The sequence below is a fragment of the Phacochoerus africanus genome, chromosome 7 (genome assembly GCF_016906955.1).
Source record: "Phacochoerus africanus isolate WHEZ1 chromosome 7, ROS_Pafr_v1, whole genome shotgun sequence".
In the NCBI taxonomy this organism is placed as follows: Eukaryota; Metazoa; Chordata; class Mammalia; order Artiodactyla; family Suidae; genus Phacochoerus; species Phacochoerus africanus.
In genome coordinates this window covers 73,741,466-73,759,467 of record NC_062550.1, presented here as the reverse complement: position 1 = coordinate 73,759,467, position 18,002 = coordinate 73,741,466, and the positions used below count along the sequence as shown (strand labels likewise).

At 49.0% G+C, this 18,002-nt stretch overlaps 1 protein-coding gene across 12 annotated transcripts in view; it reads left to right on the top strand.

The window, feature by feature from the left end:
* Positions 1 to 18,002, top strand: part of MICAL3 (microtubule associated monooxygenase, calponin and LIM domain containing 3) — a 245,007-nt gene that overhangs the window by 158,742 nt on the left and 68,263 nt on the right. For 8 of the 12 annotated variants that reach the window (XM_047787942.1, XM_047787944.1, XM_047787943.1 and 5 more), the window contains exons 10-20: positions 1,410 to 1,536; positions 2,712 to 2,808; positions 5,060 to 5,207; positions 7,171 to 7,367; positions 8,939 to 9,051; positions 9,139 to 9,201; positions 9,651 to 9,824; positions 11,132 to 11,215; positions 13,548 to 13,646; positions 15,345 to 15,401; positions 17,752 to 17,859. In XM_047787942.1, coding sequence (XP_047643898.1) covers positions 1,410 to 1,536; positions 2,712 to 2,808; positions 5,060 to 5,207; positions 7,171 to 7,367; positions 8,939 to 9,051; positions 9,139 to 9,201; positions 9,651 to 9,824; positions 11,132 to 11,215; positions 13,548 to 13,646; positions 15,345 to 15,401; positions 17,752 to 17,859 — 1,267 coding nt within the window. Of the gene's footprint in view, positions 1 to 1,409; positions 1,537 to 2,711; positions 2,809 to 5,059; positions 5,208 to 7,170; positions 7,368 to 8,938; positions 9,053 to 9,138; positions 9,202 to 9,650; positions 9,825 to 11,131; positions 11,216 to 13,547; positions 13,647 to 15,344; positions 15,402 to 17,751; positions 17,860 to 18,002 lie in introns of those variants that run through there. The other 4 variants (XM_047787949.1, XM_047787950.1, XR_007135908.1 and 1 more) reach the window with 3 other exon arrangements.

Below are 18,002 nucleotides of genomic sequence, written 5' to 3'. Positions count from 1 at the left end.
ATGGAGGTCCCTCACTTAACTAAATATAGAACTACTGTATGATCCAACGGTCCTACTCCTGGACGAAACTCATCCAAAAAGATACATGCACCCCTGTGTTCATAGCAGCACTACTTACAATAGCCAAGACAGGGAAACAAATGTCTATCAAAAGATGAATGGGCTAAGAATATGTGCTATCTGTATACAGTGAAATACTACTCAGTCATAAAAAAGAACAAAGTAATGTCATTTGCAGCAACATGGATGCAACTAGAAATTCTTATACTAAAGGAATTAAGTCAGAAATAGACAAATGCTATATGATATCACATATATGAAATCTAAAATATGGCATATATGAACATACCTATGAAACAGATTCACGGACAAGAAAAACAGACTTATGGTTGACAAGAGTGGGCGTGTGGGGAAGGATAGAGAGGGAGGTTGGGGTTAGCAGGTCAGGTGCAAACTGTTTAGAGTGGATACACAGCAAGGTCCTGCTGTATAGCACAGGGAACTATATTCAATATCCTGTGATACACCAAAATGGGAGAGACTGTTTTTTTAAAAGAATGTTAACTTTGAATTCAAAAGAAAACACCAAACTGCTCTTAAATTTATTTCGGAACCTCCCAAATGTCAGATATTTTGAAGTAGATGAGGTAAGACCTAGGATTTGCTTGCTGATAAAGAACAAATGCCTGGGGAGTTCCCATCGTGGCTCAGTGGTTAACGAATCCGACTAGGAACCATGAGGTTGAGGGTTCGATCCCTGGCCTTGCTCAGTGGGTTGAGGATCCGGCATTGCTGTGAGCTGTGGTGTAGGTTGCAGATGCGGCTCGGATCCCACATTACTGTGGCTCTGGCATAGGCTGGCGGCTACAGCTCCGATTGGACCCCTAGCCCGGGAACCTCCGTATGCTGCAGAAGCGGCCCTAGAAATGTCAAAAAGACCAAAAAAAAAAAAAAAAAAGGAGAACAAATGCCTTAACCAAAACTAGAGAATAAGGATTTGCTGGATGAAATTAGTAGTTGATATCATTTTGAGTCTGTTACCTAAGGTACCCTTGAATAGCTTTGGTGGCAAGTTCTGTTTTTATCAGCGATTTTCTTAAAAATCAAATATTGGCATAATTGAAAAACAAAACAAAATAGTAAATTACTGTCAGGCTTTGATCCCTGCCCATGGCAGTGTGCATGCCCTTCTCATTGGCCCTTAACAGTCTAGTGCCTGTGGAATCATTGAGGTGATGGGAATGTAAAGCCAGGGCTGAGGTAGGATTGGGAGAAACTGGTCCAGGAGAAGGACTGGTCTTACCCTGCAGATAATTTGGGAGGCTATCAAAAAGTAGAGATATCATTAGAGGACAGGGAGGTGTTTCTGGTGCCCTCACTGCTCTGAGCGTGGTGATGTGCTGTTGCAGGGAAAGCATCTATAGGTTGCTGCCTCAGACCACCCCGGAGAATGTGAGCAAGAACTTTAGCCAGTACAGCATAGACCCTGTCACAAGATACCCCAACGTCAACGTCAACTTCCTCCGGCCAAGCCAGGTAAGAGTCTTGTGGTCAGTCTTGTACGCCCAGGTCCATCGTCAGGACTGAGCAGACCCTGACATGCGGCCAGTGTCTCTACCGCAAGCGCACACAGCACTCCTTCATCATCCGAATCACTGTCTTCCTGAGTTGGCTGAGCAGCCGGGGCAGAGGGTGGTCTAGTTGCCAGAAAGCCAGAGGGGGGAGTTCCCGTCGTGGCGCAGTGGTTAACAAATCTGACTAGGAACCATGAGGTTGTGGGTTCGATCCCTGCCCTTGCTCAGTGGGTTAACGATCCGGCGTTGCCGTGAGCTCTGGTGTAGGTTGCAGATGCAGCTCGGATCCTGCGTTGATGTGGCTCTGGCATAGGCTGGCAGCTACAGCTCCGATTAGACCCCTAGCCTGGGAACCTCCATATGCCGTGAGAGCAGCACAAGAAGTGGCAAAAAGACAAAAAAAAAAAAAAAGAAAGCCAGGTGGTACAGACTCCGTCCTAGTCTCCTGATTGCTGTTGCCCTCGGAGGGGAGCAACCCTTGTTGACCAGTCAAGATGTGCCAGTCCTTTACTTGCGCTGAACTCGAGTTTCTTCATCTGTCAAAGGGAGCGAGTCATCCCTACTGCCCACTGGGCCACTGTGAGGACAAACCAGACTGTTCACTTGAAAGGACTTTGAACAATAAGACCCTCTCTGCAAGTAAAAGATACTGGTTTCTGTTACCACTGAGTTGTTTCTCAGATTGCGGAAAGCCTTATTACTGCATTGAGAGTAACATTACTAGGCCCCAAGAGCCCAAAAAGTTTTAGAAAGCAGCCCATTCAACATATTTGCGTGTGTTCTGGTGTAATTTTTTATTTACTTTCCCCCCAAATTTACATTTCGTTCTCTGTGTTAGTGGGCAGTCAGTTCACAAGGTATCTGTGAAACCTTTTACTGGGCAGCAGTAATGGCCCAACAGAGACTGGGTGAGGCCCCAGGACTGCATGTCTGACCCCGAGCACAGGTTCTTGTAGTTCAAATGCCTTTGCACGCAGCCCTCTGGTGCCCCAGGAAGGAGTTAAGGTTGGCATTCTAACTTGAACTACACTGTGCCCAACCTGCCAGCCCAGCCTTTCATCTCATTCTGCTCTTAAATAGGAATTTGTTACTTGGTGTTTGATTTCTCCTCTTTATGACTTGTACACTTTCTGCCAGGTACGCCATTTGTATGATACTGGAGAATCAAAAGATATTCATCTGGAGATGGAGAACCTGGTGAATTCCCGGACAACTCCGAAGCTAGCTCGCAATGGTGAGTCCTGGTGATGGCCTTTCAGCTGTTGAGAGCATTCTCTGTGATTCATTGAGCTGCCAGGGTGCCCAGTCCTGGGTCAGGCAGTGGTTCTCAACCACAGGTGATTTTGCCCCCAGGAGACATTTCAGTAGAGTCTGGAGACACTTTTATTGTCAGGCTGGAGGAGGTGCTATGTTGTACAGGTCGGTCCCACAATGAAGGATTACGTGCCAGAACTTTTAGTAGTGTTGAGGGCGGGAAACCCGGTTTGAGGTGTCAGGAGAAGTAAAGGTTCCTTGAGGTGGGGTGGGGTGGGCAGTGCTTGCAAGGAAGGCTTCATGGAAGAAGTAGTGGCGCTTCAACTGAGCACCAGGATGTTGCCGGACACAGTGATAGAGGAGAGGCGTGCTGTGCTTTGTGTGCAGTGAAGGGCCCCTGAAGAGTTCTCTCAAAGGAGAGTGACCCGGTCAGCTTGTCACTTGGGACAGAGGAAGGCACTTGGGAGGCAGGGAGACTCATTAGAAAATAGTCACAGTGGTCAAGCTAACCAGTTTGGTGTTGATGTTGGGATGAGAGGGGAGAGGGAGTGGCCAGCATCAGCTTTGCTGGCTGTGATGCATTTGGCTTAACAGGACACTTAGCATCTCTGAACTTGGTTCCTCTATCTGTGAAACAGGGTAACCGTGCCCACCTCACTTGGTGGCACACTGAGTGTTTATTTCAGAACGGGCACCAGTGGAGAGCCAGAATTGGCAGCCGAGGGTCTGTATCTAGGAGCCAGGGTTAGCAGGCATTGGCAGAGTCTGAACAAGGAAGAAGTGGTAAGAAATTTGAGTTCCGTTGTGGTCATTTTGAACTTGACCTACTAATGGGATATCAAGACGAGTGTGGACACCAGCAGGCAGCTGGAAACATTTTCTTCTTCCTCCCCTGGAGTGTCATTTCCTTGAAAGCAGAGTGTATCTTTGTTCACTGTTAATTCTAGAGCCTGGAATATTGAAGTTACTCAATACATGTTGGATCAATGGATACAGACTTGGAAAACATCTGAATGAAGTTAATTTCTGAAGCCGGGAGATTTACAATGGTGACACCAGCAGTGGTTCTCTGTGTTGTTGTAGAATGCATTTTCCCTAAGAGATGAAAATGAAATGTGTTTTTATGAAATGCAGTTTTTAACTTATGTTCACAAATTTACTGAATGACTTAATACAAGGTTAAAGACTTTTAGCTATCTAAGGTAAGGAACAGGCTTTCTTGGACACAAATTGGAGTTCACAGATTCATTTTAATGCCCCATATCAGAGCTCTTCTGACGAAATTAAGAAAAATGGATTTTGGAGTTCCCATTGTGGCTCAGCAGTTACAAACCTGACGTATCCATGAGGATGTGGATTTGATCCCTGGCCTTGTTTAGTGGGTTAAGGCATTAGCATAGGCTGTGGTGTAGGTTGAAGACATGGCTTGTATCTGATGTTGCTGTGGCTATGATGTAGGCTGGCAGCTGTAGCTCTAACTTGACCCCTAGCCTGGGAACGTTCACATGCTGCAAGTTGGAACCTAAAAAGCAAAAAAAAAGAAAAAAGAAAAACAGATATTTATAAAGGCTTTTTATGTTCTAGAAGACACATCAGTGCCTGAAAGACATCTAAGTGTATGTGTTCATATATGTTGAGTTTTTTGAGTTGTGCTCTTTTGTCATACTAAGTGCCAAGCCAGGCCTAGGGGATTGTTCTGGTCTGGGGTTCTTGCCTTGCCTGTATGATCCTGCATAGTTTTCTCACTTAGAAAATTGCTCAGAACTTTGGAAAGCATAAGGGCAGGTGTATCAGGTGCTGTAGGTAGCATAGAACCTTTCTCTGCTGATCCTCCCAATGATACTTTGAAGGGAAGTTGTTCTTCTGTCAGCTGCCAAGCAGCTCTCCATGGGGTAACCGCCTGAGGGTGGCAGCTCAGCAGGTGGTGCCCTTCTGCCCAAGTCAGTGTGCAGCTTCCACATGAGCAGGCCCAGATACCAGTTGTCATTCTTCATTCTTTTGGGGGCAGGACATTGACCTCAGAGTCCGGATAAAGTGGTAGTTTCTTCTCTCCCTATAATCTCACCACCAAGATACCAGTTAAATGGCTTCTTACTTTTGAAAACCAGTGACGACTGTTTTGTCCCTGCCTTCAGTGATTTTTCAGTCTGGTCATGTGTACAACCGAGTGGAGTTTGTATCAAAGCCACCAGGTGACCATACTTCCAATAATAACACTGTTGTTGTTTTAGAGTCTGTGGCTCGTTCAAGCAAACTGCTGGGTTGGTGCCAAAGGCAGACAGATGGCTATGCCGGGGTGAACGTGACAGACCTCACCATGTCCTGGAAAAGCGGCCTGGCCCTGTGTGCGATTATCCACAGATACCGCCCTGATCTGATGTGAGTCCAGACTTTGTGCTTCCCCTGTGTTTTCTAAAGACCTCTGAGTACCCTACCAATTCTCTACCTTTTTCTGGAACAAGATACATAGTAAGATGCTTTCTCTAGAACTCAGTGACTAATTTTAATTTAATTATATTTAAAGCTGTGTCTTTCAGGCATGATGTAACTCAACCCACGAATGATTAGTTGAGATTTTTACAGCGTTCTGAAGGTCAAAAACTGGTTATAACACCCATCTGAGTCTGTTAATGTCCCACAAAGGAAAACTGTTCATCGGCCCCAGGCTGAGCACTGCGTCCAGCCTGCTTTGTCCAGAGCTGCTGCTCATTCAAAAAGCCCGGCTGGAGCACATGCTGAAGGAAGTGGGTCAGGTCGCGCTGCAAGCAAAGCCTTCCTCCATCCACTTCCAAGGGGGTTGTTGGCACTGGCTCTTTGTTAGGACTGCACTCTTTGTGGGCAGCTCTGTTAAGCCCACAACTTAGGCTGCCCTACCCTTGTGTCCAGTAACTTGTCCTCTTTGGGCTGTTCTGTACTCACCTCAGTGCAGACGTGTGCAGGACAACCCAGGTCAACTTGGTGACCAGTGCACCCAGATTTCCCCCTGAGGTGTTCATTTCCATGGAAGCCAAACAAGAAGATTCAGAAACAAAAGCAGGGCATGTGGAATTATTTTGGCCGCCTGTCCTTTGATTATTACATTCACTTATGGGCTCGATTTTTGCATTTGTATTATTGTAATGATCACTTAAGGAATCCTAGAAGATTCCTGTTTATATTAGGTTAGAAGTTAATGAGGCAAGAGTGAGTAAAAACAGTCTTGCCTGGTGTTGAGGAACGGGGATTTCTGATTTACTTGGATAAGGGTAAGTCCCTTAGCTCATGCAGAGATTGGTAAAAAGTAAGTGGAAGTTGGGCGTGTTTGCCCCCTGCAAGAGGGTGAAGGGGGCGGAGTTTGAGACAGACTGTGGTAAATGGCACAGAAGTGCTTAGAAGAAGGCCCAGGTGAGTCAGTCCTGTTCCAGAGGGAGGGCGGACAAAGAGGGTGGAGGGAGCTAGCGGGTGAGGTGAGGCACAGTCCTGTCCGAAAGACCTAAGGCAGCCTGAGGGCCCGGGGATTTCCTCATTACAGCGCACAAAGCTACAAGTAGCTATTTTGGCCCCATTTAGGCTGCAATAACTTCATTCAGGATGAGGCCTCCATAGTTTAATAGGCTTAATATACAGAGTAAAGGCATTTCTAAAATGAAAAACTGTTACAGAATCATTAGGTTAACACAAAATAAGACCCATCCGGTTAATCTGAAACCGCCTAAAGAAGAATGCTACTGGTCTTTACTTGATTAACTAGCAAGAAGCCTGAAACCCAGAGGGGAATGTTTGTTAATCTGCATACTTGGGAGAATTTAGGAAATTTAGCAATGGAAAAATCTTTTGAGGAAGATTTTGGAATTTCCCTCTGAGCAGAACGCTGAGTCAGGTTCACCAGAGCTGACTTAGTACTTCAACAGCTTGTCAGCCCCAGAAGACACAGGCAGTGATCATTCCAGGACTTTAGGAGCAGTCTGATCCAAATAGGACTTTGTCATAATTGAACATGAGTTTAATACATGCAGATTACACACAGGGTGCAAGAGAGAATACCTGACAAAAACAGCCTCTGTTCTTAGCTTACATTTTAGTAAGAAATTTGTTATTGGAAAAATGAGGGTAATTTTTCAACTTTTCCCTTCTTTCATGGGTAGATCTTTAATCTTTTCTTCTCCTCGAGGGTGATTTGCATTTCTTTAGTTAAAAGAAGGAGAATAAGAAGTGAGAGAGGTTTGCTCTCAGATTTCACGAGGCCCTGCACCCTGAATTTTATCTGAAAGACTCAGAAATGAGGCTGACTCCTTGATACGGTGTTTTCTGATCTGGGGACAAGCAGCCCATCTTGATATGTTTTCCTCATGCTGTTTCTCAGAGATTTTGATTCTTTGGATGAGCAAAATGTGGAGAAGAATAACCAGCTGGCCTTTGATATTGCTGAGAAGGAACTGGGCATTTCTCCCATCATGACAGGCAAAGAGATGGCCTCGGTGGGGGAGCCGGACAAGCTGTCCATGGTGATGTACCTGACCCAGTTCTACGAGATGTTCAGGGACTCGCTCCCCTCCCGAGGTAAGACTGTGGGCCGTCCTCCCCACCGCCCCCCTGCCTCTCCTGCCCCCCACCACTCCCTGGCATCTGCGCTGTCCTCGGCTCCTGCCTCTGACCCAGGTCTTGCTAACCAGACCTGTAGATGTGGAGGCAACAAGCCCCTGTCCCCGCCTCCACCCTCACAGCCCTTCTCAGAACCAGCCTTTGGAAAAGGTGCTTAAACTGTGGCCTGACCTCCTCACTGCCCAACCTTGGGAACCCTTTGCAGCCCAGCCTCTATTTTCCTGCTCTGCCAACGCTGCTCTCCATGGTTGTGAAGAATCACCAAATGCACATCCTTCCCTCCATTCTTACCTCTCAGACACTTGGCTGTTCTGCATCATTCAGCACTTGAAACGCCCTTTCTCTTAGAATTCTCTCTTCTTGGCCTCTGTGATCCTGGACTACCCTCATTCTCTTTTTCCTATAACTGTTCCTTCTCTGGCTCCTCTTTCTTCTCCTGCCTTTTACTCTTTCCAGAAATCTTTCCTTGGGCCTCAGTCTGTCAGGAAACAGACTGAGGAAGTAGCATGATACTTGAGTGTTGACCATGGTACCCAACCTGGATTTACACCTCATCACTCCACCTGTTTGACCTGAGGCATGTCACTCAGTTTCCCTGTGCCTCAGTTTCCCCACCTGTAGAATGAAGATAATGTGTATATGATGAGACTGCGACATGCTAAGAAGAATGTTTGACAAGTGGAAGCACGTGAATTAATGCTAGCAATGTGTTATTACTTCCCATGTGATTTAAAATTTCTGTTGTTGGTAGTAAAACCCTAGAACCCAGAGTTTAGCTACTGTTCTCCAGTGTTTTCTAGCCCATGTCCTTTTAGACATCCATGGCTTTTTCTTAAGACAGAAATCCACAGCACTAACATCATTCTGCCCGTTCCAGGTGAGCCCCCTTTGTGTGCACCTCAGCCCAGTGCTTGCACACCCCAATCCTAGTGCCCCAGAGCTCCACCTCCTCCCCCACTTCCCTCCCCTTCTCTCTCTGCTGTAACTTTTCTTTCAAAGTGTGGCTTCAGCTCTTCTGTAATTAACACATACACAGGCAGATGTCAACTTTTTTTTTTTTTTGGTCTATTTGGGGCTGCACCCTCGGCATATGGAGGTTTCCAGGCTAGGGGTTGAATCGGAGCTACAGCTGCCAGCCTACACCACAGCCACAGCAACACGGGATCCAAGCCATGTCTGCAACCTACACCGCAGCTCACAGCAACACCAGATCCTTAGCCCACTGAGTGAGGCCAGGAATCGAACCTGCATCTCATGAATACTAGTTGGGTTTGTTACCACTAAGCTGTGACAGGAACGCCCAGATTTCAGCTTTGAGAAAGCAAAAGTCCAGGCTTTTGTGACTGAGATGGGTTGAAAAGAGTTGGTTTTTGTTTGTGTGAAGAAGAGAAGGCCTAGCATCGGGACCTCCATGTGCATTTCCTCCATGGGATCCCTACTGGGTCCAGAGCCCACAGGCCCTGAGGGTTCCCCGAGGTTCTGTGAGCCTCCTGCGAGGCGGCACCCTCAGGGCTGTCCTTTCTCCACAGACGCCTTGGAGCTGAATGCTGAGGAGAGAGCCATCCTGATTGCCAGCACTAAATCCCCCATCTCCTTCCTGAGCAAGCTTGGCCAAACCATTTCTAGGAAGCGTTCTCCCAAGGTGAGAGGAAGGGTTTTTCTCCAGCTGGAAAACAAATGGCAAGGAGTCGTGACTAGAGTAATGTGGTTTCCCTTGCTCTTGGTATAGGACAAAAAGGAAAAGGACTTGGATGGTGCCGGGAAGAGGAGAAAGACCAGCCAGTCAGAAGAGGTGAGGAATATCTTGGATTTGCCAGAATGATTGAATGATTTGCCAGATCGAATTGCCCTTCTTGCCTTAAACCCTTAATTTCTAAATTGGTATTGCTAGATCTTTTGAATTCTTCCTTTGTGAAAATTTTTGTGCACAGATGCTTTCTGTGGCCTCTTGCCTTTGTTTAATTTCTTGGAGCACATCCGGGGACACACCCGCATGTGCTGGACCTTCCTGTCTCTTTGGCATCACACATGTGGCAAAGGGCAGTGGCTCCCTTGAGATGGGACCGCACCAGCCAAAGCCTCAGTCTTTCTTGAGATTCGAACCTTAAAAGAGAGCCGCTAAGCTCCACCTAAAGCAAAGACCAGCCACTGTGCCAGGCTCTGACCTCCTGCCTGGGGGTGGGGGAGGGGAGAGGGCGCTTCTAACACGGGCGGCTCTCGGGGCCCCACATTCATGTACAGGAGGACGCGCCCCGGGGCTACCGAGGAGGAAGGCCCACACTGGTGAGCACGCTGACCGACCGGAGGATGGACGTGGCCCTTGGCAACCAGAACAAAGTGAAGTACATGGCAACCCAGCTGCTGGCCAAGTTTGAGGAGAACGCGCCCCCACAGTCCACGGGCGTGAGGAGACAGGTAAACCCAGCTCACACCTGAACTGGCCACAGAAGAAGAAAGTGAGAAAGGGAACGTCCCAGACCCGAGGGCTCCGAGCTGGAGACTGGTGTCTGCATGTGGCAGGGAGGACAGTTCCTCTCAGGGCTTCTGTGTGACAGAAGCCCATCAGGGTCCTTAAACATGGTGTCTGAATCTCTACACACAGTACATGCAGACATACACGCACACATAAGTAACAAAAGAAGTATTTGCTTATGGAGGAGAATGTGAGAAGTCTATAAAGGTAATGGAGCCACCTTTAATTCTGTTAAGATTTTGCCATGTTTATTTCTGGGTTTTTTTGTTTTGTTTTTAGTGCATTCTTGTTTCCATAGTTGAGGCCATTCTTAACATACTTTTCAGTTCTGCTTTCTTCGTGTAACTTTGAGCATATTTCCATGTTCCAAAGCCTCTTCCCAAGTGTGTGTGCCATGCTTTTTGTAACTCTTCCTCTGGTGCTGGGTGTTTAGTTGTTTCTCATCTTTCATGATAAGCACAGAGGGAAACATTCTTGTCGTAAAGCTTCTTGTGTGTGTTACAGATGATTTTCTTAGACTGTCCTTGAGTGCTTTAAAAATTCTCCGTGCATTCCAGCGAGTCCTGTGGAGAGGGGTGGGCTGTCATGTCTCTTTGGTCTTGTCTCTCCACTTGCTCGTTTAAAAGTCACTGGGACAACTGACAAGAGGAGGTGCTGGCGGTTTGAGAAGCATACTGGGTTCCTTACAGACCTGGAGCTGAGAGTGCATCTGGAGGAGAGGGAGCCGGCTCTCTTCCACACACACATCAGCCCTTGTCCCTGTGGAGCAGGGGCCAGGCCACTGTCACCACCTTCTCACAGCTGCTCCTTGGGGAGGTCTTGAGGTGGCAGAGTTTGCCGAGGTTCACAGAGAACATGCAAGCCTTGTAAACACTGCGCTGCCCGGCGGCTCTGGCCGGCCAGGCTCTGTCCCACCTCCAGAAGGCTGGAATGCTCTCCTCGTTCTGAGTGGAAAGATTCATTTTCCAAACCAGAGTTAGCAGTTTAGGCTCAGAGCATTGACCTAGGGAGAAAGAATTACAGCTTCTGTTTTCCTTTTCTTTTGCATTTGGTTTTTCCCAGGGCAGGGGGTACTATTTTGTCTTCTTTCTAAGTAACTTTCTAAAAACGAATTCTGTATGCTCCCCCTTCACTTCATGGATGTATGACTGTCCTCTGTGGGAACCACGTTTGTGTCTGCTACCTTAATTTTTTTTTTTTTTTGTCTCTATGTCCTGTCCCTGACCCAAACTTGGCCTATGTGTCACAGCCTACACAAGAGCGTGGGCTCAGCCAGTCGTCCTGCTGTCTACCTGAGCAGGGTCGCCCTGCTCCCACCCCCCGGTGGAAACAGGTAAAGGATGGGGGCCTGCACTGTTGAACCCTGGCTCACGGGGTAGGCATCTCTTTGCTCACTGGTGTAGCGACTCTGGGGAAAAGTTTAACAGACAGAACTGATAGTTTTGCATGAGGTTTAATTCCTTGGGATTTGGGAAACGAGTTAAAAGGATGGGCTGCTAATTTAGTGTTGAAACTCATTGAAGCTCTGTGGTAGTTGTTCAGTCCTTAGCCTTTGGGGTGGTTTTGCTGTTAGAATTTTTGTCCCTAGTTGGCTTCTGACTGACACGTGTCCTCTTGACGAATCCCAAATTCCTGGAGCCTGAGGCTCGGGGCAGTGGGCCTTTCGTGTTAAATAGGAAAATCTCATCCAAGACACAGTCAAACTGTGGTTTTTTATTTGTTTCAAACCCTGGACAAAGATGATTATGGGCATTTTCTTGCTGTTTTCTCTACATTTAAAATACTCTTTTTTGGAAATTTTTACTAACATTTTTGTAGGATCTCCTGGAACATTGCTTCTCCTCCAGCACAGGGAGTAGAGCAGAGGGGAAGCGGGGGGCCCTGGTGGGTAGGAGGAAGCTGGTCAGAGGGATGGGAGGCCTGCCCTGCTCCTCCCACATCACTGCCTCACAGCGCGGCCTGGCTCTGCCGCCTCGGGGTTCAGAGTCACTGAGCACCAGGCTCTGGGTGGTCAGATGGGCTCCTGTGATTCCCTCTTGTGCTGTGGGGTGATGGCTACTGCTGGAATTGCTGGGGAGTGGCCAGTTAGATTTGTTTGAATGATATTTAGGGCAGAATGTTGCTTTGTAACCTTGCTTTTAATAAAATGCCACATTAAGGGCAGGGCCCCTGAGGCTGAGATGGAAGCTTGGGAGCAACGTTCAAGTTCACCTCGAAGCCAGTCGCCTCTTTCCTGTGCCTGCATGGGGTGGAAGTGGGGGGTGTCTTCTGAGAAAAATCACATTGGAAATTCACTTCTATTTGATTTACTTACTTTTCACCTAGGGTAGACCTTCGAAGTCTAAGTAGAAGGTATGATTTAAAAGTTGGTCTTTAATTGAGGATCTGCTGGCGGGAAAGATAAAAGTTGTACTCTGTTCCCCAGCTCTAGGTTCCTGTACTATATTCATGGAGGTGACCTGGGGCCAGGAGCAGAGTCAGGTGAATAGATGGCTTTGAGTGGCACATCCTGGGGCAGCTCTGGGTGGGCCTCTTAGGAAGCCTAGGCTCGGGGACCCCAGGGGCTAGCTCAGCCACCACCTCTGTCCCAGAGCACAGGCTCAGCTCACTGCTGGGTGCTGGGCTGCAGGGGTATCTGGTGCGTGTGCTTCTCCTGCTAATGCAGCAGCTAGGAGCCTCCCAGGCTGACAGGTGCACTATCCCATGATTCACTTGTTTCCCCAGAAGTGGCTCAGATTGAGGTGGGCAGGCGTGGAGGGCGCAGCAGCAATGGCAGAGTTGGTCGTGGTGTACAAATGAGTGATACCTCTGCCCAGCGATCAGACAGCTCTTCCCTCCCCACCCTGTCCCCTACTGATCTCCAGAATGGGTCCTGCAGCCAAAGTCTGCAGTCAGGCAGCCTTGGCTTGGCAGTAGATGATCAGTGGGGTTTACTGTTTGCCGCCCCACACTGTGGTTCTAGGTGTGAGGAAACTGAGGTTTCTGCTGACCCAAGAATCCGGTTGTTTCTTAACTACTAAAGTTCTTTCATTCAGAGACAGATTCACAGGAAGGGGATGGCATGGAGAGGGGCAAGTGGCGAAGTGATCCACGGACGTTGTGGGGTGTTAGTGAAAGATGTTTAATTTTCATATCCTGTTTCATGTTCTTTCCTGTATTTCTGGGAAGTCTCCCGGAATCTTGCAGTGTGAGTGAGGGGGCTGATTCTCCCAGAATCAGAGGCAGGTGGCTGCAGGACGAGGTTGGGGGTGGGTCCAGGAGGGGTGCCCGGCATGGGGAGGCAGCTGCCACATTCCCCTCATAATGGTCTGTGTGCCCTTCTCTCTAATTGTAGCAAAGCCTATTTCTTCCCCCCTCAACTTTCCTGATAAAACCAATAAAGAGGAACATGACCTTGGCCCCTGGCATTTAGAAAGGGCCACACTGAAGATCCTGACACCACCACCACCACCCCCACTCCCCCGCCACTGCAGAGATGACTCTGTAATCTGCAGACAGGGCCTGGCCACTGGCTCCCTGAATACACTCTTCTGTGGGGAGGGTGGCGGGGTGGGGAGGGGCCTGGGGGATGCTTTTGGCAAGCGCCTTTGGTCCCTCCAGAACCAGCCTCAACGTGGTCACTGTTTCACCAGTATTCTCTCTGTTTGTGTCTGTTGGTGTAAAAGCGACAGGAAAAGGAACGTTCTCGGACCTGCCCCAAAAAAGTGATCACACTCTCTCCTCCCCCTGTTCCACCTCCCTGTCCGGCACATGGCGGCCAGCAGGTGACCCCCTCTGCATGCTCCATTGTCTTGTCTGCCTGCCTGTGTGGGTGGCTAGGGTAGAGACTACATCAGGATCCCCTCACTGCAGTGAAAACTGGTAAAAAAAACAGACCCTTTGTATCCGAGGCAATCTTTATTGTTACAGACAAGTGATTCCTGTGCAGCCTCGGGATAGCCCAATGTACATTCACACCTTGGGAGTCTGCGCCACAGGACTACGGCTGTGTGGTCACAGACTAAAGTTTAAACTACATTTGACAAAGATACAAGGTCCAGAGGCCCAGGAGAACCAACACATTTTTATACAACGCCATTAAAATCAGCTGTTTTTGCTTTGCTACCCAGGGAAATACAGTTAAGATGAACTTCTGGAAGCTTTTTGTGGGGCTTCACTCTGTGCATTTGGTTCCTTTAGATTTTGAGAGCTTAGCCTCTTACTTATCCACTTTCTGCCAACAAACTCCTGCCCTTTCTGTCCACCCTACTCTCTCCAGGCAGATCATTGGAGAGCTTCTTTATGGCGAGTTAACTGTGGATGTGTAGATGTGGCCAGCACACTCACATGGAGTGCTTTTATAGAACGGCTTTTTTGACCTTTGTCTTCTGTCCCTACAGAACAAAACACTGATTTTAAAGGCAGAATCTATGAAAAGACATTTTCTCAGCTAGGGTAGCCTCCTTGGAAGGTGGCCCTGTAATATGTCTGGTGTTTAAGGGCCCAGCCTCTGTCCCTGGGTCTGGCGCCTGAGCCCTTGTAGCTTAGTGACCACCCTGTGTCCTGTCTCTCATGAGAACTAACATAGGGGCATTTACTGTGACTCGGCAGTAGTCTCAGTTCTTTTCCTGTGTTAGCCCAGTCACTTCTCACGGTAACCCTGCACGGCAGGCCCTGTTACCACTGCCCTTTTACAGAGACGGGCACGGAAGCCAAGTGGTTTGTACAAGGTCACACAGTAAGCTGTGGGGCCAGGGACTGAACCTGAGCAGTGTGACCCAGGAGCCCAAGCTCACAAGAGCACGGGTTCATGAGACCACAGGCTCATGGGCCCTGGACAGGAGTAACCAGCTTTTCCTACCTGGGCAGGGCCGTGGGTGACTCCTCGATTATCTAGAGCATGACCCCGGGGGATCGCTGGTCAGTGCCTTCCTCAGGGCAGTGGGGGCAGCCTTGGGCCAGTCTCTGGCCATCACACGCTCTGTATCCACCTCGCACTTTAGTAAACTGTGCTCTGGTCCCATATTCCTGTTCAGGGACCACCTCCCACCCTGGAGTTTCCTCTGATCATTGCGATGTCATTTATTCTAGCCAGTTTCCACTCCCACGTTTCCTTTCTAATGCCTCGTTGTGGAACACTGCACTCTTCTAACCGGCCTCTCCTTTTACACCTCCTCATGAATGCCTCTGATCGTGCACCACTGTGTGAAAGAAACACGTTTGTTCCACCTTGGTGCTAACCAGAGTTCTTTATTTACCTACATAGCTGACCTCATTGGAGGCCAGGTGGGCAGAACAGCTGTGCAAAAAGTTGTCCTTGGTCACGGGATTTGATATAGGTGGGATTGTGGTTACTTGGGAGGGCATCAGTAGAGGGCAGGGGATATGTGTTCATATGCACTCTAAATTTCTGGTACTGTCACTTAGTAGGTCCAGGTAGAGCATTTTGAATGCAGCTTAAGTCTCTACTTTGTTGCCAACAGACGTGCAGGGATCTTGATGCTGACAGCCGTGGCAAGCAGAGTCCCCACCACGAGAGGGTAAAGCATGACTGTGGCATGGGGTGCTGGCAGCCACACAGGTGGGGCACGCTGTGGTGGGGGCAGAGGGAAGGTGGGCGTGGCCCCGCTCCTCTTGCTTTTTGCGCAATCTTACCATCCAGCCAAGAGCTAACAATGATGACCCATGAAAATAGCATTCTCTGTAGACCATTCATCCCTTCAGCGTTCAGACCAGATGCAAATCCTTAGAGTTTTGTGCTTCTGTAAGTGGCCTCTTCCCCATCCAGTCCACCTTTCCCATTCCCAAGTATTTGCCAGGGGCAGGGATATGACTGTTGGGGAAGAGTCTGGATCAGTTAGCAGGTGGCATTTGCTCCAGGATCTTGAGGTAGATAGAAATGCCGAGAAAGCCAAAGTGCTTACAAGGGGAGTGAAGGGAGTGACCAGATGGGGCCATAATGAAAAGCTTTAGCTTATCTTTTCTGAAAAGTTTACACCTGGCCATCACATAATCTGATGAATAGCAGGGATGCCCAGAGAAGCCTGCTCATCATTTTCTGAAACTTTTCTGGTTGTTATCGTTACCCTTAAATTGATCCCTGAGCGGGTATAGCTCTGCAACTAAAGTTAACTTCATGTGGGTCTTTTCCTCTTATTTTTGCCTCCCCTTCTGCCATTGCTCTCTACAAAATGCAGTTGTGGCTGAGTGCTAAACCTGGTTCTTTCCTGGGCCCATCAGGAACAGGGTTGCAGCGCCGTCTTCCTACCGAATCACCAAGTGGGAGGCAGGTGTCCGGAGAGGAGACAGCTGAGGTGGGGCATCTTCTGCCCTTACCTGAGGCTTCCTGCTGCTGCCTCCAGGAGCACTGCTGATGCTCAGCCTCCTCCTTCCTTTTCCCTAGATGGTTCCTCTCAAAAAGAAAACCAGGCATTTTCACCAGTCAGGGTGAAGTTCTCATTGTGGCTCAGCAGGTTAAGAACCTTTCTTAGTCTGCATGAAGATGTGGGTTGGATTCCTGGCCTCACTCAGTGGGTTAAGGATCCAGCATTGCCATGAGCTGCAGTGTAGGTCACAGATGCAGCTTGGACCCTGTGTTGGCTGTGGCTGTGTCGTAGGCCGGCGGCTCCAGCTCCAATTCGACCCTTAGCCTGGGAACTTCCATGTGCCGCAGGCGTGGCCATAAAAAGAAAAAGAAAAAAGTTCACCAAGCAGGGCAAGGCCCTGCATGTAAGGAAAAGGCACATTTAATGAGGTCCTGATGGTTTTGCATGAAACAGTGCCTCCTTGGAGGAGAAGGGAGGGAAGTGTTTTGAATGAAAGGAGAGATGGGAGGGAGAAGCTGTCAGAAGTTCGGACTTCAGGGAAGGTGGGACTTTGTGCTCTGGAAGCAGTAAGGTTTGCAGGAGTTTTCATTCCTTTTCCCAGTGGCCTGGTTTTCAGATTCTTTCTGCAGGATTCCCTTCCAGAAACTCTTAGGGATCACCGTTTATGTTCATTCCAGGACTCTCCACCACTCTCCATAATCCAGCCTGTGCAGTCACCTGCTCTCTGCCTCATGGCTCTGCCATCTGGGGAGCTCCGGTCCTTTCTAGTTTTCCACTGAGCCTGCCCTGAGCCTCTGGAGCAGAAGCTGGTGTGAGCTTAAGTAGGGACAGGATGGATCTGATGGGAACTGAGGGACAGAGGGTTCCCAGGACCATGGCTGACCCTAATCCCTGCAGCCTCTTACCCTGCACCTGGAGGAAACTAAGCAGTCGTTACTTGCCAGAGCTCTTGACCACCTCCTTACTCTGGGAACCAGAGCATTCCCGGCTGCATGGCCCACTTCTGCTCCATGCAGACCCCATGCTGTCCTCATGGGGCTGGGGGCTGGCTCTTGGCAGTTTCCTTGAGCCCCAGAGGGAGGAGGAGAAGCTGCACTCCGGGTTTTTAGGTGGAAGGAGCTTTGTTCCATGCCTACCCTCTCCAGTGCCCTCTCTGTGCGATGCCAGCAGAGTCAGGAGGGGACAGAACATCTTGCCCAAGAGAAATCCCAGCTCAGGCCAGCAAGGGGCTCGACAGGATTACCACCTCCTGGCCGGCAGCGCTATGCACCTGGGGTGGGTGGTGTGGGAGCACTGGGCTTCTCGGGGCTTGTGGCCTGGGGCCCTGTTTCCATGTGAGCAAGTGTGGCTGTGAGCATGAGGTGAAGTGAGCTAGAGGCATGGGGGGGTGGTTAGAGGGGGTGCCTGGAATGAACCATTGGTGCTTTTGGAACCAAGAGTGTTTCTTTACTGCATTTGTTATTAGATAAACGGTCTGAAACTGCCCAGTTCCTTATGTTCAGGTCATTGTGCAGCTTTAATTTTACATTCCCTTTGATTTTTTTCTCCATCTTGTATTTTATAGCCAGAGCCTGAGCCTTCTCGTCGATTTTTTGTCGACCAGTGGGAGCTTTCTCTAAGCCTCCGCTCCTCCGGCCGCCCCGCCTCTCCCTCCTCTGACTCCCTCCGACAGGTAGCATGGCCTGGGCCTTGGCCAAGCTGCTTCCTCTTCAGCCTCCACTCTCTTCACCCACACAGATGTCAGCCTGTTTCCTGCAGGAATTCAGTTGTGTGTGTGTGTCTGTCATGCATGTGAGGTCGGTAGGCATCCACCTG